The following is a 24,808-nucleotide window of genomic DNA, read 5'->3' on the forward strand; positions in this document are numbered from 1 at the left end:
CCGCAGCTCGGAACTTCCACCAACAAAACTCAGTACAAGACACGCCCACTTGTTGTCTGTCAATTTAGATTAAAACCGGGTTGAATGTGTCCCGGGATAAAGTACCCTGAAACAGAGGACTCTGAATGCAAATATCAGTGCATCCACTGTATCACTTTATTTTTCTGACAACTTTTAACTTTAACGCCTTAATTTCTTTACAAAAATATCAAAATCAAATCAAAATGTATTTCTATTACAAAAATATCAAAATCAAATCAAAATGTATTTGTATAGCCCTTTTTACAAGCAATGTCACAAAGGGCTTTACAAACACCCATAGAACTTCCCCTCAACCAACCTAAACCCTCAAGGAAGACCAGGACAAACTCCCAAAAAAACTCACTAGAGGAGAAAAAATTGAAGAAACCTTGGGAAGAGCAATTCAGTGAGGGATCCCCTCCTCCAGAGACGGTGAAAGAGAGGTGCAGAACACAGGCTTAACATAGTCATACAGCAGGGAAGTGTCAATGGGTGCTGAAACACCAAAATCCAGTGGTCAACTTGGGTCAGTTGGTAAATGTCAGTTTAAGCAGAGGTAGCCACAGGGCTGGGGACTGTGACCGGCGCAGCATCACAGGCCGGGGGGTGAGGAAAGGGACCGGGAACTCGCTGTCGTCCGTCAGGGAGACCGGTGTCCACTGGGCGACTAGATACAGCTTTGGCAGACTGTCAAGGATCGACGTCCACTGGCAACCAGGTCCGGCGTTGACTGACCCAGGAAGATGCTGACAGCTCAAACCCCCCACACCACAGGGGATGTGTGGAGGGGGGACAGAGAAAGGAGAGCAGGACTTAGAGAATGCCAGGATAAAACAGTTACAGTAATATTAGAATGAGATCCCCACTGGTCAAGGGTGGACTAGTGCAGCAATTTAGTAAAAAGGGTATTTGATGCAGCCCTTGACACTAAGATAGTGCCAGCCCCCCTCGGTTGGAACATGAAATATGTTCCAGGGAAGAGAAACTATAAAATACGAATAAGAAGCCCCACCCCCTGTCGTCTCCAACTAGTAACAGAAACAAGAACAGGAACAATATACGGTAACAGGTTTACTTTATTAGTAAAATCAACATGGGGTGACATGTACATATAGAAGCTTTATTTGTCATTTACATTTAGTCATTTAGCAGACGCTCTCATCCAGAGCGACTTACAGTTAGTACAGGGACATTCCCCCCCGAGGCAAGTGGGGTGAAGTGGCCTACCATCTGTCTGTGTTGGCTATACAATTAACACATTTCTTGTTGCTTTGATACAAAATGCGTAGTGTAAACACAAATTTAAAATGCTTGAACTTCTTTTACACACAAGGTCAACCAAGAACAAAACAATCAATTTTTACAGCCCAATTTACCAATTTTTTCACACTGTATGTCAGAACAGATAACATAATGTTCAAAACCTAACTTATTGGCTAAAGTCAAAGTGAACAGCTGTTCATATTGTGAATTGAAACACAAATATATCCCCTGTATTTTATTCCATTGCTACTGAGAAAAAGCTGGTTGAAGTTATGCAAATACTGTAAATCATTCCCAACTAGGAAACACTTGAGTGTTTCCTAGTTGGGAATCAGCTGACATTATGCTATGATTGATTAAATGTTCCTGTGGAAAGAGAACGTGTGTTAGTGTTTTGGTAGACATGGTGTCATGTTTAGTGTATTTTTGTGTTATGACAATTAGTGTTTGAGTTTAGTTTACATTGTGTGATTTTGAGAAACTGTTTTGCCAATTGTGTGTAGTAGGTGTGTTGGCGCATTAAGTTTAGGAAACTTGTTAGAAGTATTGAAAAAATTGTCATAGCGATTGTAAAAAACTGTAACATACCGGACACCTATTCAGCCTGTTGTTTTGTGTGCTATTGTGTAGTTGAATAACTTGCCTTTCCAGATTAAATGTCTGTTCTTGCTCTTGGATTTTGTGAAATACATTTCTAAATAAATGCGACTTATAGTCCAGTGTGACTTATATATGTTTTTATCCTCTTCATGACGCGTTTTTTGACTGATGCGACTTTTACTGCGGAGCGACTTCGCCTGCCTGTGTATCAACCTCTGCCTGTTCCTGGACTACCCTGCTCTTTAATAAACCCTCTGCACTTGGATCCTGAGTCTGGTCTGGTTACAGTTACAGCACTGACTGCTCAATATATTTTGACTGGTTGCAGGTTCATATCATAGAACAAGAATTACAGTATCACAGAGACAAAGGACAAGTTTGTGAGATGCAGGATACAGTACGGTAAAAATAGGCGTACAAGGAGGAGGAAAAAAAGAGCAAAGCAGAGTAGAAATTTCTGATCAATTTTGAGCTACTATGATAGGACATGTTTTCGCTCATCAAAAGACAATGACGGTTGAATATGAAATTTGTTTTGAGATAAAAAATGTTCTCCCTGAGAACTATATGTTTTGAACAATGTGCTTTCTATTTTTTGGTGTATTGTTTACTGACTGCTTGATAATGTATGTCATTTGGATCACTTTGTTTATGATTTGAGAGCAGGTAAATCTGTTTTGAGGCGAAAGTTTGATTTTGCAAGAAGAGTCAGAGGTTTTGTAAATAATGCTTGAAGATGAGGTTGTGTTTAATGTTTTAAGCAAGGTTTCATAAATTGTGTTCTAGCAATTGAGAAAAACTGTAAAAAAGGCGTTCGCAATTAAATGAAACTAAGCCAGGAAAATAGGGAAATTCGCTTTTACAACCGATATTCAGCTGCTTTCAAAGGGGCTGGCTAGAGAACAGAACAACAATATAAAGTGGATATACTTTCATATATATAGATCAGTGAATTGTTACATAAATGTATGTGTTTACTGATGTCAAAACTGCCAGCACATTGCAAATGTTCAAGAGCTGTATGGTGAATTAGGTCTACAATTATGACAACTGGCTCAACCATTGTGCATGTAATTACTTCTGTTATGAGCTAAATGTTTAGGTGTTTGTGCTGGTAAGACAACAGAGAACCAATACAGTATATTTGATCAACATAACATAAGCAATTCATAACGTAGGAAACAGCAGACAAATGAAGTCTACATAATCATGTGCATTGATTGTAGGCTACCACAGCATTGTCAAAGACTAGAATAGATGTGGAGGTTGAACAAGTACTTTAGAGATAAAAGAGAATTTAAATTGTGATCGGAGAAATATCGGTACCAAAAACACTGACAAGACAATAGACAGTTTTTGGAAAATAACTGCCTTTATTTTCTACCAGTGGTTTTACAGGCAACTTTACCTGCCCTCTTGGTTCAGAATGTGGTGAATCATTTAAGTACACATAGTAAAGAAATGTCTGATCATGTAAGTGATAAAAGCATCTCAACCAAGCAACAACAACCAAAGAAAAACAACAAAAGGTCAAATGGGATGAGACCTGTCTGATGGACAGGATTATAAATATAATTCTGTAAACTAGCTACCTTAATCCATTGTAGTATTATAAAACATGAGGCGTCAGCATTCCCCTTCAGTATCCTGTAAACGTGTTTACACAGTCAACCAAGCGACACCTTCTCACAGACTCTCTATTCAACACAAAGACATGGCCGCCCTGAATACATTTTGGTTCACAAAACCTGTATTCTATTCAATATACAAAAGTCCTACAATTATATTATAAAAAGCAAAAAATGATATAATAAAGAACCTTGTTTAATGTACATAACAGAAAGGGATTCTGGATATAGATGTGTTCGAACACAGCATAAATAATAGAAGAGCATTTAAACAAACTGAAGCTAGGGTAATGCAGCCTTCTGACAGCTAAGGGAACGCCTTTGTCTTCAATCCTAACAGGAGAAGACAACCCCCCTCTTAAATACAAATATTTAATATTAGACATCTATAAAAAAAATGCAACAAAAATGAAAATACTCATCAAAAAATAAGATTGAAATTACATTATAAGATATGACTGCACTCCAGTGTTCCCTCTATTGCAGGTGATGGTGTCACGTAAACATCATCTTACGGTCTTAACAAAACTGGACACAATTTTGCACTTGAAAGAAAACCCACACTGATTGCATGTTTTTTAAACTGTTTGAGATTGTTGCAGAAACCATTTCACATGACCCTCATGTCTATGCTAACACATCGTAAAGTCTTACAGAGGAGTGAAAGCATGGATTTAAGGAATGGGTCAAATAAGTGAATACACAACCTGGCAAAATGTACATTCTCCATCTTAGGACTTATTGATCCTCTTAGACTAGTCAGACTTATACACTTATTCACTGATTTGGATTAGTTGGATTCTGGAACCATCCTGCAAGTCTTTGTGTCACTAAGGGGTGACATTCAAAACTGTGTGCTGGGGGAGGGTATATAAAGTATATTATTCTGTTTAGAAATGGCCATTATAATTGGTGCACATGATCATTCCTTTTGTGAACACAGCCGTATATATATTATATACTGTATATTTAAATATTCTAGACAATGGCAATAAAGAAAACACTGCTCGGTTCTACTGAGCAAGCCTAGGTTAGGTAAGAAAAGAGTGGAGGGTATTTCAACAAATGTTCTTTCAAAAGGAGGTCAACTCGCAAGAAAGATCCAAACTAGAAAATGAATCATAAATAACTGTTCCAAGCAGGGAGCATGGATATTTTAGATCTTCTGAGGGTTTAATAAAACAAGATTGGAGTACCGTTATTTACTAAGGTACTTTGTGTAGAACGTTGTGCTATCTTAGAAAGTGAAAAACACATCAGAAGACAAAGTAGATCAAACGAATGTCCAGGCTCCCAACAGAGCAGAAAGAGGGCGTTGCTTCCACCCTGAGAGGGCGTGGCTTCCACCCTAAGAGGGCGTGGCTTCCACCATAAGAGGGCGTGGCTTCCACCCTGAGAGGGCGTGGCTTCCACCCTAAGAGGGCGTGGCTTCCACCCTAAGAGGGCGTGGTCGCTTCCACCCTGACACGAACACCAACAGGCACTTGAATGTCATGGTTTCTCTGGTTTGGTTTGTCTTGTTTGTGGAGAAGTCCAGTGAGTTGATTGATCGCCTCGCAGCTTTAAGCAGGAGGGGCGTGTCTAGAGGTGGCCTCTCCCACTCAAGACTCCATCTCGTCCGTGTCATACACCTGCGGCTCGAAGCTGATCACTTCCTCGTAGGTCAACCCTGACAGAGGGAGAGAGGTCAGCACCATAAACAAGCCTACATCCCTCTCTTCCCAACCCTCCCGTCACTTACTTTTCCACTCCTCTATCTCCAGCTCGCGGCTCTCAAAGCTCTGGTCGTAGGGCTCGGCTTCGGGCTCGTCATCCGGGTCGTGGTACTGGGAGAAGTAGGGGTGGGCCAGAGCTTCGGCCGCTGTGATCCGCTTGTCAGTGTCCAGAACCAACATCTTCTCCAGCAGGTCCACCGCTGGGGTGGACGGTTGAAACAGAAAGAATGGAGAGAGAGAGAGGAAAAGAAAGGACAAAAGACAATTAATGACAGTAATGAGGAGGGGGAGCCAGAGAGCTGCTTAAACATAATCAGACTTATTTATTACCTAGTGGTTAAACATGATCAGACTCTTATTGATTACCTAGCGGGTTGGCACCAATGAACACATCAGCGAAGTTTCTCTTGGGCATTTGTGGAAGGGAGTTAATGTAGTTTCTGGCCTGTTAAAAAGAGATTGCGGTTGCAGAATGTAATATTACTACTGTAAGAACACAAACTAACCTTTATAACATTGCTCTTGTATGAACATAAACTAACATTGATTAATGTTGCTCCTGTATGTTGCAATATGTTTTATGTCTGTTCGTCTTTTCATATGATAAAAAACAGGAAGGGGGGCAGGAAGTGTGTTCTGGTTGGCAGGGGGACAGGAAGTGTGTTCTGGTTGGCAGGGGGACAGGAAGGGTGTTCTGGTTGGCAGGGGGACAGGAAGGGTGTTCTGGTTGGCAGGGGGACAGGAAGGGTGTTCTGGTTGGCAGGGGGGCAGGAAGTGTGTTCTGGTTGGCAGGGGGACAGGAAGGGTGTTCTGGTTGGCAGGGGGACAGGAAGGGTGTTCTGGTTGGCAGGGGGACAGGAAGGGTGTTCTGGTTGGCAGGGGGACAGGAAGGGTGTTCTGGTTGGCAGGGGGACAGGAAGGGTGTTCTGGTTGGCAGGTGTGTCTGCAGCCGGGGCAGCTGGGAAGGAGGAGGCTCACCTCGTGGCTGGGCATCCTGCTGATGAGGGAGGCCGGAGGCGTGCCGGTCAAACGCATGATCTGCTGCAGCTGGTTTATATCTTAGCTTCCGGGTCAAGTGTTTCTAAACAGCAGCACAGAGCAGGAGGAGGAGGAGCAGGGATCTACTTGTCTATTTATGTGTTGCAGTTTGTTTACAACTGGTGTGTGTTTGATTTCCGTATCATGTTGGTTCATGTTTGGTCTGTGAACTAAAGTGAACTATTTTCAAAGCATACTTAAAAGTATATCAGAAGTGAACTATTTTCTAAGTATACTCCTTAAAAGTGTATAAAAAGTGAACTATTTTCAAAGCATACTTAAAAGTATATGAAAAGTGAACTATTTTCTAAGTATACTTCTTAAAAGTATATCAAAAGTTAACTATTTTCTAAGCATACTTCTTAAAAGTATATCAAAAGTGAACTAAAAGTGTACTATCCATATTTTAGTATACTTATAGTATACTTTAATATACTTCTTTTTTGTAAGGGTTACCAGAGTAACTCCTGCTTTGTCGTGGCAGGATGAATAAAGGATACGGTCGGTGCCGGGGAAGAGAGTCCGTCCTGTAAGCAGCTCTGGCATGATGCAGCCCACTGACCAGATATCCACTTCACACGCACACGTGCGCGCACGCACGCACACACACACACACACGCACGCACACACACACACACACACACACAGGTTTAATCCTCTCTATAACCACTAGTCAGTTTAGAGTGTCTGCACTTCTGTGTAATACTGGAGGACATCATGCAAGATGTCTTCTCCCATGTGTAATGTTATCATGTTGTGTTGTGTGTGTGTGTATGTTACCAATCATGTTGTGTTGTGTGTGTGTTACCTATCATTATGTGTTGTGTGTGTGTGTACGTGTGTCTGTTACCTATCATGTTGTGTTATGTGTGTGTGTCACCTATCATGTTGTGTTGTGTGTGTGTATGAGTGTGTTTGAGTTACCTGTCATGTTGTAGTGCATCCAGTTGAGCATGATCTCCGGGGCGCGGTACCACCGTGTTGCTACATAACCCGTCATCTCGTCATCTGTGTGTCGCGCCAAACCAAAGTCCAGGATCTGGGAGAGTATGGTGTGTGTGTGTGTACGGTAATGCATGCAAGCGTGTAGGAAGAAGAAAAGATAAGCTCCTCTGGGCTACTCAGCATGTGTAGGTGGCCCATACAGCCCATGTTTAAATATAATAAAACTAAACACATAACCCTGCAGTCGTGTCTTTCGAGTTTTTATTAGTTTATGTAAGTTTTATTTAATCAGGCGCCTGTGGTGGGTGATTTAAATATCCTTTCATTTCAGACTCCTCACAAACACACAGTTTTTTAAATGTAATCTTAACTACTGGAGTGAGAAAAAAATACATGTCATTTTGTCCTCACCTTGAGTTCGCAGTCCTCGTTCACAGCCAGGTTACTGGGCTTGAGGTCCTGCGTGGAGACAGACGCGTCAGGAGCAGATACAGTACCGCGCGTCAGGAGCGGACACAGTACCGCGCGTCAGGAGCAGACACAGTACCGCGCGTCAGGAGCAGACACAGTACCGTGCGGCAGGAGCGGACACAGTACCGCGCGGCAGGAGGAGACACAGTACCGCGCGACAGGAGGAGACACAGTACCGCGCGTCAGGAGAGCGGACACAGTACCGCGCGGCAGGAGCAGACACAGTACCGCACGTCAGGAGGAGACACAGTACCACGCGGCAGGAGGAGACACAGTACCGCGCGTCAGGAGGAGACACAGTACCGTGCGTCAGGAGGAGACAGTACCGCGCGGCAGGAGGAGACACAGTACCGCGCGTCAGGAGGAGACACAGTACCGCGCGTCAGGAGGAGACAGTACCGCGCGGCAGGAGCGGACACAGGACACAGTACCGCGCGTCAGGAGGAGACACAGTACCGCGCGACAGGAGGAGACACAGTACCGCGCGTCAGGAGAGCGGACACAGTACCGCGCGGCAGGAGCAGACACAGTACCGCACGTCAGGAGGAGACACAGTACCACGCGGCAGGAGGAGACACAGTACCGCGCGTCAGGAGGAGACACAGTACCGTGCGTCAGGAGGAGACAGTACCGCGCGGCAGGAGGAGACACAGTACCGCGCGTCAGGAGGAGACACAGTACCGCGCGTCAGGAGGAGACAGTACCGCGCGGCAGGAGCGGACACAGGACACAGTACCGCGCGTCAGGAGCGGACACAGGACACAGTACCGCGCGTCAGGAGCGGACACAGTACCGTGCGGCAGGAGACACAGTACCGCGCGTCAGGAGAGCGGACACAGTACCGCGCGTCAGGAGAGCGGACACAGTACCGCGCGGCAGGAGCAGACACAGTACCGCGCGTCAGGAGGAGACACAGTACCGCACGGCAGGAGGAGACACAGTACCGCGCGTCAGGAGGAGACACAGTACCGCGCGTCAGGAGGAGACACAGTACCGCGCGTCAGGAGGAGACAGTACCGCGCGTCAGGAGCGGACACAGGACACAGTACCGCGCGTCAGGAGCGGACACAGGACACAGTACCGCGCGTCAGGAGCGGACACAGGACACAGTACCGCGCGTCAGGAGTGGACACAGTACCGTGCGGCAGGAGACACAGTACCACGCGGCAGGAGACACAGTACCACGCGGCAGGAGCGGACACAGTACCGTGCGGCAGGAGACACAGTACCGCGCGTCAGGAGAGCGGACACAGTACCGCGCGGCAGGAGCACACACAGTACCGCGCGTCAGGAGCGGACACAGTACCGCGCGGCAGGAGGAGACACAGTACCGCGCGGCAGACACAGTACCGCGCGGCAGGAGGGGAAACAGTACTGCGCGGCAGGAGCGGACACAGTACAGCACGGCCCTCTGACATTTTTCTGACATCTGATAATGCAGCATGCGAAAGCTCACACATAAACCAACTGAAGGGTTAGGGTTAGAAGGGATACATGAACTGGTCAAATGTGATATATACTGACATGTTAGACACTAATGTACAGCCGACCTTACCCTGTGTATGATATCTGCCGAGTGAATGTACTGCAAAACAAAAACACAATTTGTAAGTGCATATTACCGTGATTTATTATGGTCACGGATATTTGAGAACAGGGGCCATAAATAGTTTTATCTTTAATTCAATTACTGATTACAGTGTGCATACACCTGGGAGCCAGGCTGTTACCAAAGGACACACACCTACACATGCCCATTCTGACCTCCCCCCCTGACCTTTAACCCCCGCAGAATCTGGTAGATGAGGAACTGGACATGGTCGTCAGTCAGCTTCTGACACTTAACGATGTTGTTGAGGTCCGCCCCCATCAGGTGGGTCACCAGGTACCTGTCAGTCAAACACAACAAGACCAATCACACCCCTCCGTGGAGACGCAGAGACACGCACGCGCTGGCAGACGTCTAGACTGGTGAGGTGGGGTTTGTAGTTCTGCTTGCCAGGACTACAAAAGCAATGACATCATCAAACAAAAACATGTTGGGTAGTTTCCTGGAAAGCTCAGAGATGTTGAAGCGTTTTTCCGGAACATTCTGGCGCTTTGAGAAGTCGAGCCGAGTCTGGCTCCTGGCCCGAGGTCAGCTGCAGGATCAAATCAGGAATCTGGTGTGTGTGTGTGTGTGTAAGCGTATATTGGCACCATCTGCAAACTGAACCAGTCAGTAATGATCCAGTGATTTACCTGTACATGACAGACCCACAGGAAAGGGTTAGGGTTATGTGGGTGTTGGTTATTTAGGCTGTGAGAAGCAGCCTTCCCTAACCAGCCCTCTGCCTCTAAGCCCCACCCACAGCATCTACAAAAAGGTCAAAGGTCATGATCGTAAGAGCTGAAGAGGGGACAGAACAGTGATCTTGTTTGTGTAAAAGTGTTAGGGGCTTGAAGCCTCTGTACAGCCTTTATATGTGTGTGTTTGTGTGTGTGTGTATGTGTGTGTGTAAGTCACATCAGGTCTCAAGGTTACTAATTGAGTGTTCAGCACACAGCAGACCCCGAGACACGGTAGAATACTTGTTACCGTGGATACGGGGTATAGTGTGACATCACTGCTCTACACACCGGGGGGGCCAAACAGAAACAGACCCAGGGGACAGGGGAGAGAAAAAGAGAGGACAGGGGAGAGAAAGAGAGAGCACAGGGGAGAGGGATGGACAGAAAGAAATAAGAGAGAAACAGAGGGAGAGAAACAGAGGGAGAAAAATGGAAGAAAGGCAGATAGAGAGAGCTACTCACACGTCATTAAACTCCTCTAGACAGGTGGCAGGGGTGAAGACATCCAGTAGACCAATCACCTGCAGAACAGAACACACTGTTAACCCTTGAACCCTTACAGTCTTAAACCCCTACACCCTTACAGTCTAACCCTAACCATACTCTGCATCTGTCTGGAGAGGGCTAAGGAAGATTACCAACTTCAAGCCCAGAGCCCCCCACTCCACTAACGACTCTCGCCTGGCCAACGACCTGAATGAGTTCTACTGTCGATTTGAAAGACAATTGGACTGTCCTGAACTACCCCTTCCCTCCCCTCCTCCCCCCCTATCAACACAGTGATGACACTCTCCATTCAGGAGAGTGAAGTTAACAGACTTTTCAAGAGGCAGAACCCACGCAAAGCAGCTGGGCCGGACGCTGTCTCCCCTGCCACCCTCAAGCTCTGTGCAGACCAGCTGTCTCCACCTACATCTTTAACACCTCCCTGGAGACATGCCATGTGCCAGCCTGTCTCAAGTCCTCCACCATCATCCCTGTGCCCAAAAGGCCAAGGCCAACAGGACTCAATGACTACAGACCCGTTGCCCTGACCTCTGTGGTAATGAAGTCTTTCGAGCGCCTGGTGCTGGCATACCTTACATCCATCACAGACCCTGTACTGGACCCCCTGCAGTTTGCCTACAGAGCCAACAGGTCTGTGGATGACGCAGTTAACATGGCCCTCCACTTCACCCTACAGCACCTGGACTTCCCAGCATCCTACGCCAGGATCCTGTTTGTGGACTTCAGCTCTGCCTTCAATACCATCATCCCCGCCCTGCTTCAGGACAAGCTCTCCCAGCTGAACGTGCCTGATTCCACCTGCAGGTGGATCACAGACTTCCTGTCTGACAGGAAGCAGTGTGTTAAGCTGGGAACACAAGTCTCTGACTCCTGGTCCATCAGCACTGGATCTCCAGGGCTGCGTCCTTTCCCCCTTTGCTTTTCTCTCTGTACACCAACAGCTGCACCTCCAGTCATCAGTCCGTCAAACTCCTGAAGTTTGCGGACGACACCACTCATCTGCACCACACCGGCTCATCTCTGGCGGGGACGAGTCTGATTATAGGTGGGAAGCCGACAACCTGGTGACCTGGTGTAGCCAGAACAACTTAGAGCTCATTGCTCTCAAGACAGTGGAGATGGTTGTGGACTTACATTTAGTAATTTAGCAGACGCTCTTATCCAGAGCGTCTTCAGGAAGAATACAGCCCCACTCACCCCCATCACCCTCCCTCACCAAAAAAGCACAACAGAGGATGTACTTCCTTATGGCAGCTAAAGTAATTCAACCTGCCAAAGACAATGATGGTGCACTTCTACACAGCCATCCTTGAGTCCATCCTCACTTCATCCATCACCGTTTGGTACGCTGCTGCCACTGCAAACGACAAGATCAGACTGCAGCGTATCATCTGCACTGCAGAGAAGGTGATTGGCTGCAATCTGCCTACCCTCAAGGACCAACACACCTCGAGGTCCCTGAAGCGAGCAAGGAAGACTGTGGCCGACTCCTCCCATCCTGGACACACTCAGTTTCCGCTACTCCCCTCTGGCAGAAGGCTGCGGTCCATCAGGACAAAAACCTCACGCCGCAAAAACAGTTTCTTTCCATCCACTGTTGGCCTCTTCAACAAGGCCAAGGGCTCACACTGACTTTATCTTAAACACATTGCAATTTGCACTACTTTACACATTTGTATCTTTTGTACTATTTGTATTTTTTGTATTTTTATAGTGTAAATTAAAACTCACTACTTCCTGAACAAAATTAACTCTGCCTCAAACCCTCACAAACTTTTCTCTACCTTCTCTACCTTTCTTAACCCACCTCCCCCTCCCCAAACCTATCGTATGTGTCTGCACACCCAGTCCTGTTCAGAACAAAGTTACGTAATGTGACAAGCCTGAATTTAAAGATTTCATTAAAATAATAATGCATGGTGCAGGGTTGCCGATGTTGTCAGTGTCCCTGGTGTGTTTTTATACTTTTAAATTCAGTCTCGTCACATTACCTGACTGTTCTGTGCCACTGCTAGCTCGCTAGCCAAGCCGACAAACGACTGGTTGAGTGACCGGTGGTGTAGCATGTACTCTATTGTAATGTTGCACTAGTAAAATTGTGTCTTTTTACACAAATGTTGTGTAAAAGTGGTATTTTGAGTGATATTGTGAGTACAGGAACCCAAGTCTGCAAGCTTGGCCATGACTACAACAGTGACCTTAGAGAACTACAACTTGTCTAACACGCCCCCGAGCGTGGTGCACTGTGGGAAGGCAAGCGGTGCAGAGCGTTAAAAAACGCTGAAGTGGACACGCACCGTTAGGTGAACGAGAGCAGTGATTGGACCGTGACAATGAAAGTGGCTTTGGATGACTGCAGCTTTCAGACAACAGTTGAATGATGGGCACAATAGGAAACTGCTCAGAGCCAAGGATGCTAGAGTGTGTGTATGTTCATTTTCATTACTATGATTCCTTGTGTGACAGAGAGACAGAAAGAGAGAGCCTGCAGGAAGTATGTGTGTGTGTAAGTGCAGTGTTTCCCACAGATTAGAAAGCAATTTGTGTTGGGGGGGGGGGGGGGTCGCCCCGTGTTGGGGGGGGTGGGTCAAAATCATTCCTTTGTTAATAATATGTGACACATAACTTTATTATATTAAATATGAATAAAAAATGATTCACACCTTCACAAAATCCACACGCTCAACCCAAAATCCACACATTCAACACCCTATACAAAATTCACACACCATTCAAGTCCTATCTGCCAGAAACCGAAGAATAGAAATGAGTTCCCTTGTCCTGAGACCTGCTTTCCTAGCTGCCTGTTTCTACATCTGTTTGTCCACCTCATCTGTTGCTTCAGCTGGCTCTCTCACAGCAGCATGTTGGATGCTGTCCTCCTCTCCTACTCTTTCTTCAATGCCTAATGAATCTAGTATCTCTTTCTATCCCTGACCCTGTCTTTCTGCTTGAGCAGCACTGTTTGAAGCCTGAAAATATTTTAAACAATTTCTGCATATATGCAGGTAACAACGCAAGTGCTAAATGACTATTTAGCTGGTTGGCTCCATGACGCTGGGTAAGTAGGGCTCGTAAGACTGCTCACCTAAAGAACGAAGGGGAACACACTTGTTTAGCAGATTAAGACATGTTTGTAGGTACCTAGCGAAAAGTAGCCTCAACTTTTAGCTACGGTAATAATGCTGAAGGCTCGCTGATATAGCTGTCTGTCTTACTAGAACGGCGTATATATACGTTGTTGCTAATGTATGCTGACGTTGTGACTGTGTGTGTGTGTGAGACGCGTGAGTGACAGAGAGACGGAGGGAGAGCAGGGAAAGGAAATGCAGCTGAACGAATACGCCACAATTAGTCTATGTGTGGGAAACACTGAAGTGGGTGGAGGTGCAGAGCAGAGCTGCCCCCCCCCCCCCTCCCAACAATAGCGACTGAGGTAGGTGGGTATCATAACAACAAAGAGGAGACCGCCCACATAGGGAAAAGGTCTGCAGCCATTGGTGGGCTCTGGACAAGACTAACAGTGATTGGTTCGACAAGTGCTAACAAAAAACAAAAACCCAGGCAGTATCCTGGCAACAGTGAAGTGGATAAACATAGAGAGCAAAAAACAGCCAAGCACCGTCTTTGCACTGTTGCATTATTGTAGTTTTAACATTTTCATGCAAAAAGTAAACTTCAAGAGACGTCCCTACTAACTTTTAACTAACAGCAGGCTTTCTACCCTATGCCCACTCAAGGAGGTTTCTCGCACAAGATTAGAGAAGACTGCTAAGATAACACATCAAAGATAGTTGAGTGGCTCCACAGAACTACCACAGGCAGCCCAGGTACCCCAGCTTGTTTTCTGCAGTGCAGCGGTATGGACGTTTACATGTCTCAACTCAACTTGCAGACCAGACATGACCGTTTGACCCACAATATTTCTCAACAGAGTTGAATCATTCAGTGGAACCTGACCCTACGTGTGCTAGGCTAGCTTAACTGCCTTTCCCTGTCCACCTGAACCTGCTATATAGTGAAGAAAATGTTGTCTTTGTTCTTCTATACCAGCATTGCATAACAGCTGGTCTGTTGCAACTACTTTGAAATGCTAGGCAACAAAACAGAACTGGAATATAAGCCATAGAGAGCCCAGTTGTGAGTAACAGGAGGCAAGGTGTTACTTCCAGCTATGAGTCAGCAAGAGACAGGGATAGGGCTGTTGTGAGGCGGGAGGGAACACAGGAGGAAGGGTGTCGACTAACATGCCTCTGTTATGGAGACCTTCCAGTTGACCCCACCAGACACACACACACACGCACACACACACACACAGGAACACACCAAAACATTCACACACACAACACATCCTACACCCCATCTACCTCTTGACCTCCGGCCTACACTGGACAAAAGAGAAACAAACATCTTCAGTTCCGGTTAGGAGAAGGCAATCAATAACATTTCATAACGCACACCCACACCCTCCTTCCCAGAGTCAGTTGCACAAACACGCTCCTGACTTCGACTGGGAGAGTTGATCTAGAGCAGGGTGCCAGAGAGAGAGTGAAAGTCAAGAAAGAAAATGCTTGGCCCTCTCTGACAGACATTTCCTGACTGACACTATCACTATCTGTATGAGTGTTGTCCTGCAAAGTGCAGAGGAGCCCTGGTGCCTGCTGGGAAAACCCCTGGCCTTCCAGTTGTGCTGTATCCTCTCTGCTCAGTCAAAGCCAGGTGTGAACAGTTACACTATTCTCTCCCTGAACAGCCTGGGCTCTCTCATGCAGCGGAATGTTGTCTTCATGACCTTCAAATATGGGGTCAAGTTCATCTTTAACAGTTCCCTGTGAAATGTGTCTAATTATTCATCACTAATAAAGGGATTGATGTTACAGGAGGGCTAAGAGAGCTAAGAGAGGCTAGATGGAGTAGTTAGATACACAAGAGGGGGTGGGGTTAGAAGAGGGACTCACATTCTCATGCTTCATGTGTTTCAGCAGCCTCAGCTCTCGGTAAGTCCTCTTGGCGTGGATGATGGACTGGAACGGCCGGGACAGCTTCTTCACGGCAATCTTGAGACCAGTCTTGGTGTCGTACGACGAGCTGAGGAAACAAAACCATGACGAGCAGTGAGGTACAGATACGACGAGGTGTCTCACCCCACCTAGTCCTAGTCCCACCTCCCCTCACCCCTAGTCCCACATCACCCCACCCCTATTCCTAGTCCCACCTCACCCCACCCCTAGTCCCACCTCACCCCACCCCTATTCCTAGTCCCACCTCACCCCACCTAGTCCCACATCACCCCACCCCTATTCCTAGTCCCACCTCACCCCACCCCTATTCCTAGTCCCACCTCACCCCACCTAGTCCCACATCACCCCACCCCTATTCCTAGTCCCACCTCACCTCACCCCTAGTCCCACATCACCCCTATTCCTAGTCCCACCCCACCTCAAGTCCCTCTATTATCTCAGTGATCAAGTGTCACATCTCATACATCAGATTCACCTCAATCGCCTCATTTCATCCAAAATGTAACTGCATTCCCACAGTTCCGAGAGGAGCTATGTCTGTTATTATGTACATTCAACTCACAGGACAGTAGCGCCATTGTTTTGCGAATGAAACTAGTAACTGTATGAACCTGTTATGCAAACTTAATTACAATGACAGCTCACTTTCAACATTGTGCTGAAACCATAAGCAGACTGGGTTAGGGTTAGGGCAGGAATGTGGTGGATTAGCCTTCGTTTTTTGTATTCAAACACGACTGATGGTTGTCTGTTGTTCTCTCCCTGGTAGAGCTGCTGCCTGGTAGAGCTGCTGCCTGGTAGAGCTGTTGCCTGGTAGAGCTGCTGCCTGGTAGAGCTGCTGCCTGGTAGAGCTGCTGCCTGGTAGAGCTGCTGTCTGGTAGAGCTGCTGTCTGGTAGAGCTGCCTGTTTGGGCTAAGGTTTTCACTTAGGCAGGGCATCATCCAATACCAAAGCCATGCGTGCATGAGTGTGTACCCCTGTGGAGTTCCAGGAGAGGGTTAGCTGGCTGACCCTAACCCAGGAGAAAGCCACCTCCATTCCACACCCATCCCAGGAGAGGCTGACAGGAAGGAACCTTCAGCACCATGCAACAGTTGAAGGAGAGGGGCTTTCCTCTGAAGGGACACAGGGCTTTTTGCTCAGTGTTGCTTTGGCTGCAGCCTAACTAGGAAGCTCACACAAGGTGTAACTTCTAACTTAGGTTTCAGCCCACACAAAAAAATGGCCAGAACTCTTTTAATCTTTCTGTAAATTGGGTCCATAAAACATTCACATCCCTTCCAGGTCCTGCTGCCCCACTGAAGCCCCACCCACCCACTGATGTTTGAGAACAATAACAATGGCCTTTCCTACTCTGTTGCCAAGGCAACAGGAGCTGGCGTAGCGAGATGTCTGACGAATCCCTTTTCCAGGAAGTCGTAAGTAGGCCAGTGTTGTAGCAGTCTGGGTAGTGGTAGTTTTCAGTGCTCAGCAGACACGCTGGTTTGTGTGTCTGCTAGCGTGCAGTTGTGGATATATTTACCTCCTGATGGAACTTGGCGTGCCCAGACAAAGACAAACGTCGTCCAACAGGAGTAGGTTTGGTTCGCTAGCAGGAACAAGCCGGGGCAGTGGAGGCTAACTTTCAGACGATGACACTACATGTTCATCCATACAGCAGCACCATGCTAGGTGTTGATCCATACAGCAGCACTATACTAGCTGTTCATCCATACAGCAGCACTGTGCTAGGTGTTCATCCATACAGCAGCACTGTGCTAGCTGTTCATCCATACAGCAGCACTGTGCTAGGTGTTCATCCATACAGCAGCACTGTGCTAGCTGTTCATCCATACAGCAGCACTGTGCTAGCTGTTCATCCATACAGCAGCACTATGCTAGCTGTTCATCCATACAGCAGCACTATGCTAGCTGTTCATCCATACAACTGAATCGCACCTGTCATGTATTTGTTGTGCATGTGCAAGTGTGACTCACTGTGTGAATCAGGGAGAACCAGTTTATCACCCACACAGATCCCCATCTCTATAATCCAGAATCAGAATCAAATTTAATTGCGTTAAGTAAGCATAGGTGTGTTGTTTTGGGTACAGACCTCTCAAGCTATAATGTTTGGGGATGTTCGGAGGAAATTAATTGAGATGACAGATTTTTCTTTTTCATTTTTAAACTTTCTGAAATTTGCATTCAAGAGAATTTCTGTGTGTAACTTAAGGAAACCTATGAGATAGCCACACAGCGCAGGAGAGACAAGCGAACAGATGGTACATAGCTTCCCTAGTGTAACTTCACCACACAGGACATCTCACTTAAGACTTGGTCAAAAAGCCTCATTTGTGGGAAAAGTGTCAAAATCTATTGGTTGGCCAAAATGAGTCGAATGACATTGGGTGAAGCAAGTCTTTCAAATAAGATATAAAGCAGTTTAGTTTATCTGTACAGTTGTGAACGCAGGTGGCTGAGTGGGAGACGAAGGATGGCTTTCAGATTTCAGAAAGTAATTTGTTTATGTAAACAGCTCATATGCAGATTTTTATTTTTTATCTGTTGTTTTAGCTTAACTTTTAACTTCATTTGTACTGTCTACATGCCCTTGTTTTTTGTAATTCATGCCTGTTCTGTGTACAGTGAGAGTGTAAACCATAGCTAAATTCCCTATGTAATAAAGCTAGGGTTAGGCTTAGGGTTAGCCTAACCCTGATTCTCTTCTTCATTCTCTAACTCAGTGAATGAATACAGTGCTAAACCTTCCTTCACATATATCACATATTCAAACAGACATTCAAGGGTTAGTGTTAGGGTTAACATTCAAAACATGTTGCATGTAAAAACCCAATAACTTTGGGAACAAAATGGCCAAATATGCAGACCATTAACTGATTGTAAACATCTGTAAACAAGAGCAGCATGTCCTTTCTGGGACAAGTTCTTGTTCCAGAAAAGACATGTTCTGTGTGTGTGTGTGTGTGTGTGTGTGTGTGTGTGTGTGTGTGTGTTTGTCAGCATTGTATGGACACAGTATTATCAAATAATAAACACGAAATAAGGTGGCGCCGGGAATGTATACTAAGACACATACAAACTTTAAAACACACACAAGGAAATACAGGCACAAATGTATGCACACAAACTCGCTCACCCCACCCATAGGTCACAGTCCATCAAGCCAGATTAATTGGCAGAACAAACAGTTTACGACTGGAATCACACTCACACACAAATATGCTGTAATGAAGCTAAGTGCAATAACAATAAGCTGTAAAAGTGTGGGGCTGTAAAGACAACAGCATTAAGGAGAAGCAGTAGAGAGCCAGGAAGCAGAATGAGAAACAGACAACATGGTCCTCTGCTCCGGACATAACACGGTGCCTGTGCTAATGTGTGTGTGTGTGTCTGCGTGTGTATTGTGTGTGGCATGTTGCAATACTCAATCCCACAGATAAACCTCCTCAAAACTGTACAATACGGCTACTACAGGGCATGTTTGGGAAAAGATTTAGGAACTTATCAATTAAAGCATACTCTTACTTTTCATGCTTGCATCACAACTCCAAAACAGGGGAAGTGAAACTTCAGACTGAAATAAGTTTACATGCACCTTATTGCATAACAAACTCTTACCAGCTTGCTATCCGTCAACTATATTTAACTTATAGTCAGACCTAGTGACTGACTAGAATGATATCGGATAAGGATTGAGGGGAATGCCTGAATTTTTCGGGCATAATTGTAGGTCAGGTAAAACTCAACTAGGGTAAAACAAGGGTTAGGTTGAAAGCCAAATCTTGTCCAGCGTGTTAGCTACCTGACATCCAGATCAAGGTGGGACATACAATTCATAGACAAGCAGGGAGTTTCCTTATGAGGGATAGTGCCTTTGAGGGACAGGTTGAAAACATAAATGGGGCTTTACATTCTTCAAGCAGTTCAAGTTCAAATGTACCCCCCGGGGAAGGAGGACCGAAGCGTGAGGAACAAAGCACGCCTGTCTCCCTGACATACTGAAACACACCGCAGCCAAGTCACACTGGACTTGGTACAGAAAAAGCTAGTGGGCTATTTATGGAACGGGCTAATTCCACCTTCCTTTACTGCTGTGTAATCTTAGTGCCGGGGGAGGTTTGGTTCATTCCTGTAATGCCAAGTTGCAAAAGCTCATTTGAATTATTATTTTCACGTTACCTGCAAAGTACAGTTACATCAAATAGTTCTCTTTCAAAAGTGGCCAAGTAGGAACATTTTAGCAGCTGAATGATGAAACAGAAGCAGGTGGACTATATCTTTTTAGTTGTCAGACCATGAACATGGTTTATAGAAAGACTGCACACACTCACTCAGCACTGAGTATAGGAGCAGAAAATAGGGGTTATAAATTGTAATTGAATTGAAATGAGTTTTTGTCCAAAAAAAAAAGACCTTGAGTGCATAATGACTAACAGTCACGGTTGAGGAGAGACCTAATCCCGGGACTGTGACTCATGCAGACAACAGGAGGATGGTGACATCATTCTGGACTCATCGGGCTCGTGCCTCTATACGTTTACCGTGGATGGGCCTGTTTTCTGGAAAACACGTGACTTTGTCTCACTGTATCGCTGCTGGCAAATGCATGATTTAAGGTGCGGTAGCCGACATGTCAACAATAAATAGAACATTGTGACAGCAAGTTCTTTCTCTATACCAATGGTTAATTTACCTTGCGTTCATTTCCACATTAAATCTTCTACAATGTACAGTTGACATGCATCGCGTTGACATGACGCAATGCTATCACAAAATAATACCAAACGTATGCTCATAGCCTCTATAACTCTGGTAACCTTGACATTACCTATTCACGCACTGGATTTCATGGACTGACAGTTGTGGCAATATTTCAGTCATGCAGAATATTTCTTGTAGGCAATCCTATCTTGATTCTATATAACAAACTACATTCTAGTAGTTTTCGTATGCAAATCGTTATATACACAAACAGTACGTTCTCGCGCATGGCATAAGCAATTACTCGTGCTTCGATACAGTGAGACAAAGTCACTTGTAAAGCTCTGTCTTGGAAGTCGCTTTGGATAAAAGCGTCTGCTAAATGCATACATGTAATGTAAATGTAATGTAAATGCTTCGTTTACTGGATGTGTGGCGAGAACACCATGAAAACACAAAATGTTGCTTTCTGCACAAAAACAAAGATAATCCCCGCCGAAACTATCCGAACGACCCCGAGTGCTGCGTGAGAGATACGGCTGCGCGAGATGATTGCATCGTTTAAAACTTTACAATGTGCACAGTTAATAAAAGTATTCCCCAGTTGAAACCATTCCCGAGCTTTGCAACATCCATGCACGTAAGATACTAGGCTACCGTGAAAACGTTTGGGCGTTATCAAAAACGTCCAACTATAACAATGGTTGTGCAATAAGTTGACCAGCAGTATTTACCATACAGATCCGTAAGCACCGGAACCAACCGGAGACAGGTTCTGGTACCGCTCCGGGACCTCCCATATCGTTTTGTTGAGCTCCTGTCGATAAAAAGTGGGTCTTTCCATCTGCGACATTCCTGCAGAAAGACCAGTCCCGCATAGAAAAACAAACCAGCCGAAACTTCTGATCTCTTAAGCGTGGTGATGCCCTTTCAGAAACTAAAAAACGATACAACCAAACTCCAAAACTATAGTTACTCAAATACGTAAATGTGTTTTTGCACATCCATGCTAATTTTGGTCATGCAAATCTTAATTGTTGCACGTTGTTTCTGAGGTGCATTTACAGTAAATATCTCCAGACAGGCGGTCAACTGCTGTATATTTTTCCCGACGTACATGGAGACATGTCGTGTTTGTTCTGACGGGAGGAAACATGAACAGACGTTTTACGTCACGCACCAAGCGCGCTCCCGACTCCCACGTCTCGCGTGAAGTGACCCCAGTTTCCTTTCTGGGAAATACGGGAAATACTTCAAGTGGGAATTCCCAGGTCTTTTTGTGAGATGCATCATACAAAGATTAAAATACATATATAAATCTGATTTGACATAGCCGAGGTATTGAAGTTAACCAGGATTTGATAACAAATGTTTCTGTTATAGAATTAATCAAATACAAAGAATATTGGTCATGTAGTCTATGGAGATTTAGAATGCATTGCATCCTTTAATTAAGCAAACTACACAGAATTGTGAAATGCATTTTTTGGCTATTTATTGAAAATTCCAATTGGTCAACAACAGATAAAACTGTAACAATTTATGTTTATACAAAAATAAAGGTAAAAGCTATGGAAATTCATGTTGGATCAGTCAAGCAACCAACCAAGGAGTTTGATTATTTTCAAAGTTGCTTTGAGGCTTTGCAACAAAATGTAAATATTTCTTCCTTCTATACCCTTTCAAAGTTATAGTTTACAGAAATCCCGCCTCCACAAGTATATTAATAAATCAACTTCATACAGTCCTTTATTTACTTTCATTCATAAGACAGGCTTCTCTAAATGTAACAATAATGTACAGCTCTGTTGTCATAAATGGTCTTGAATGGTCAATAAACCTTTGAATCTAAACAACAAGAGCAAAATGTGTTATATGGTTTGATAAACAAGGCCAGATTGGTTGTTTAAACCAATTTTTTAGAGGATGAAAAATAAAATACAAAATTGACTTTGTGCAGCAACTTATCACAAGAAATGTAGAAATTGTTAATAGTAACAACAGGTACATATATTAACTTAGCTCTTTATTCTATTTCTCTCTACTAAGGAAGGTTATCAGGACATAGAATACCCTTTCAAACAAAACAACTCACACTTGGCTTGCAAGATGTGGTGTAATTCGGTCTGTGGTGCCATGAAAGAAACGTATGTAGAACATCTGGTCCGCATACACAGCGTCTCTACAGTAAATAAACATGTTGAAGGAGCTCCCCCATCTGCACCCTGTACCTGTACATTCTTCAGCAAGTCTCATATCTAGACAGTACTATTCATAGAAGGGGGGCACGGGGACGATACAAATTTACAAGCCAATAACGACAAATTAACCCACAACCGAAGAGCCCTGCCCAGACTGGGTCAAAACATCTAAAATGTGATGAGGTATGTTTGATTTAGCTCCCGCAGCACAATATATCCCAAAAGAAGTGCACAGGCTTCTGAGCTGGAGCATTAGGGAAGCTGATTCAAACACACTTAAACCATCTCAGCAGTATTTCCACCCCGGTCTGGTTTTCCTCCCCTCCATCGTAACTGTGTAGCTGGTCTGAATCCACTGACATGGTGTGGTGCAGAGACGCTAGGTGGGAGGTGAGGGGTAGAATGATTCACACACCAGAAGGGGGCAGTATTTGCTTGTGTTTCAGAAAGGGTCTTTGAGGGTTACTGCATACATTGTCCAAACAATGTCTCTTAGGGTGTAGCAGCCAAGCCCAGTTCAGGCCAGTCCTACACCCTCCCAGCCTGTAAACAGTCACTTTAAAAAGACCAGGTAGAAGGCCATGGACATGCAGGACACCGCTACGGCAATGTGGAGCCTGGTTCCAATCACCGCAGCTGGGAAAGAGGAAGACAACAGGAACAGAAAATAGTACTGAGTAAATAACTGTAAAGTACAAAACAGTACTATTAATCGCATCATTCTTTAATTACGCAAAGCATTGGACAGAAATTCTGAATTTTGTCTCTACATTCCGAGTCACATGCAAGAAGCAATCCACACACTGGGATCCATAGAGTGCTCTGTAGCGTACCTTTATAAAACACTCCCCACAGTCCTCTCTTCTCTGACAGCAGCCAGCTGTTGAGACGGGGAACTTTCTTGAGGTATGCACATGTGCAGATGAAGAGCAGCCCGAACACCAGGATGCCGTCGAAAGAGTACACTAGGGAGAGAGGAACGGCTCACTCGTTATCCTACACTTCCTAGACTGACTTATAGTCTCACTGACAATAAGAGGATACAATGTCTTAACTTGAAAAGATGCTGCAATAGAAACAACTTAGTCTACATACACAAATGTTAACTTGTTATGGTAGGTGTTTGACGTTATGTTTCCATGGACTCATTTGTGCCCTCTGACCACTGAGTGAAGTAGCTCTGATATAATTCAACAATGCAAGTTAGACAGGTTTGACAACTCGCGTGTCTACACCTGTGTGCTGTTAATAGCTGAACTGCATAAAATAAGTAACGTTACACAACCATCTACTTAGACTAACCTAACAGCATAACTACCAACCATGTATGAGTTTCAATAATTCATAACAACGTACCGAGTACAAAACTGATGTAATGGCAACCTAGCTACGGTAGCGATCGAAAGTTCACCACCATCACTAAAAAGCCTGCCATGACTGAAACACTTAGCTAGTTCATATTTAACTTGCTAGCTAGCAGAGAAACAAAGCAGTCAACAAGAGAACCAGCCATGGATATCCTGAACTGTAAACTTAGCTGACTTATGTATAGGAATGACTAAAATTAAACATGTTTTACACTACTAGCTAAATAGAAGTGGTTAGCTAGACAGCAACCGCAGCCAGGTAATAGTACAGTACAAACCCTGTTAGCCTAGCTAGCAGCATCTAGAACGTCATACTAGCTAGGCCTACTCTTGCCTTTATGCAACGAAAGACAATGATCGGTTTGAAACAAAGGGAAGGGAGGGTGTATTGATACAATATAATAAATGTCAACTTAATCGGTAGGGTGACTATGTAGCTAACTAGCCAGGTTTACTGACTAGCTAATGTCTGTGTGGGCCACGTCTACAGATATGTCGGGCGATGTAGTCTAGCTAGCTAACATTGCATAACAAATACGATCATTTTACTAAATGAGCTCCACATTTTGCAAACCCACCATTTGTCATGATCGCAGGTTGCTGTATACGAGCCTATGTTGAATTGTCAGTTATGTTTAATCATCCATGTTGTTGTCAAACGTATCCTCCTTCAACAGTACAGTAGAAGGCGAAGCCAGCCTCAATAAAAGCATCTAATTTCCTGTTGATTTCGTCAGACCTATTCAAAATAAAGGTCCCAATACAAAATGTACCATAGTTAAAAACATGCCCTCTTAAAAGGATGGGGGAGTATATGAAATGTTTAGAATTAACTTGTTTTTTTCCAACCAATTTTTTGTGTTGTTGACAGATTTGGCAATAACAGAAAATTACATTCATGCTGCTTAGAATAATGCTAATTCAAAAATTGATGGTAGTTTTTTCTATTTAAAATGATTATTCTTAGTGATGGCGTAAGGACCAAGGATATCTCAA

General features: G+C 44.8%; 2 protein-coding genes across 2 annotated transcripts; both read right to left on the reverse strand.

Moving 5' to 3' along the window:
- Nucleotides 1-3,234: 3,234 nt before the first annotated feature.
- On the reverse strand, nucleotides 3,235-21,369 carry mapk14b (mitogen-activated protein kinase 14b). The gene is made up of 12 exons (XM_067242515.1): nucleotides 20,979-21,369; nucleotides 15,478-15,607; nucleotides 10,475-10,533; nucleotides 9,459-9,570; nucleotides 9,237-9,266; nucleotides 7,622-7,669; nucleotides 7,190-7,304; nucleotides 6,766-6,837; nucleotides 6,206-6,285; nucleotides 5,594-5,672; nucleotides 5,254-5,427; nucleotides 3,235-5,181 (listed from the first exon to the last, which is right to left on the reverse strand). Exons 1-12 carry the CDS (start codon nucleotides 21,095-21,097, stop codon nucleotides 5,114-5,116), a joined length of 1,086 nt encoding a protein of 361 aa, XP_067098616.1. The 5' UTR covers nucleotides 21,098-21,369; the 3' UTR covers nucleotides 3,235-5,113.
- A 1,037-nt stretch (nucleotides 21,370-22,406) lies between these two features.
- tmem167b (transmembrane protein 167B) lies at nucleotides 22,407-24,500 on the reverse strand. Its single transcript, XM_067240069.1, has 3 exons — nucleotides 24,391-24,500; nucleotides 23,279-23,410; nucleotides 22,407-23,081 (listed from the first exon to the last, which is right to left on the reverse strand). The coding sequence occupies exons 1-3, from the start codon at nucleotides 24,398-24,400 to the stop codon at nucleotides 22,999-23,001; spliced, it is 225 nt and encodes a 74-aa protein (XP_067096170.1). The 5' UTR covers nucleotides 24,401-24,500; the 3' UTR covers nucleotides 22,407-22,998.
- Between the last annotated feature and the right edge of the window lie 308 nt (nucleotides 24,501-24,808).

This window comes from Osmerus mordax, chromosome 1 (assembly GCF_038355195.1).
Source record: "Osmerus mordax isolate fOsmMor3 chromosome 1, fOsmMor3.pri, whole genome shotgun sequence".
NCBI lineage: Eukaryota > Metazoa > Chordata > Actinopteri > Osmeriformes > Osmeridae > Osmerus > Osmerus mordax.

What these genes read in the sequence shown, in the direction of transcription:
- mapk14b (XM_067242515.1), bottom strand. Translation starts at nt 21,097, where the DNA reads ATGTCGCAGATGGAAAGACCCACTTTTTATCGACAGGAGCTCAACAAA. An exon ending in AGATTCTGCGGGGGTTAAAG is followed by an intron (nt 9,267 to 9,458) that starts GTCAGGGGGGGA and finishes TTTGTTTTGCAG; the next exon opens with TACATTCACTCGGCAGATAT. An exon ending in CATTGGTGCCAACCCGCTAG is followed by an intron (nt 5,428 to 5,593) that starts GTAATCAATAAG and finishes CGTCCACCCCAG; the next exon opens with CGGTGGACCTGCTGGAGAAG.
- tmem167b (XM_067240069.1), bottom strand. An exon ending in GTGGGGAGTGTTTTATAAAG is followed by an intron (nt 23,082 to 23,278) that starts GTACGCTACAGA and finishes CCTCTTTCCCAG; the next exon opens with CTGCGGTGATTGGAACCAGG.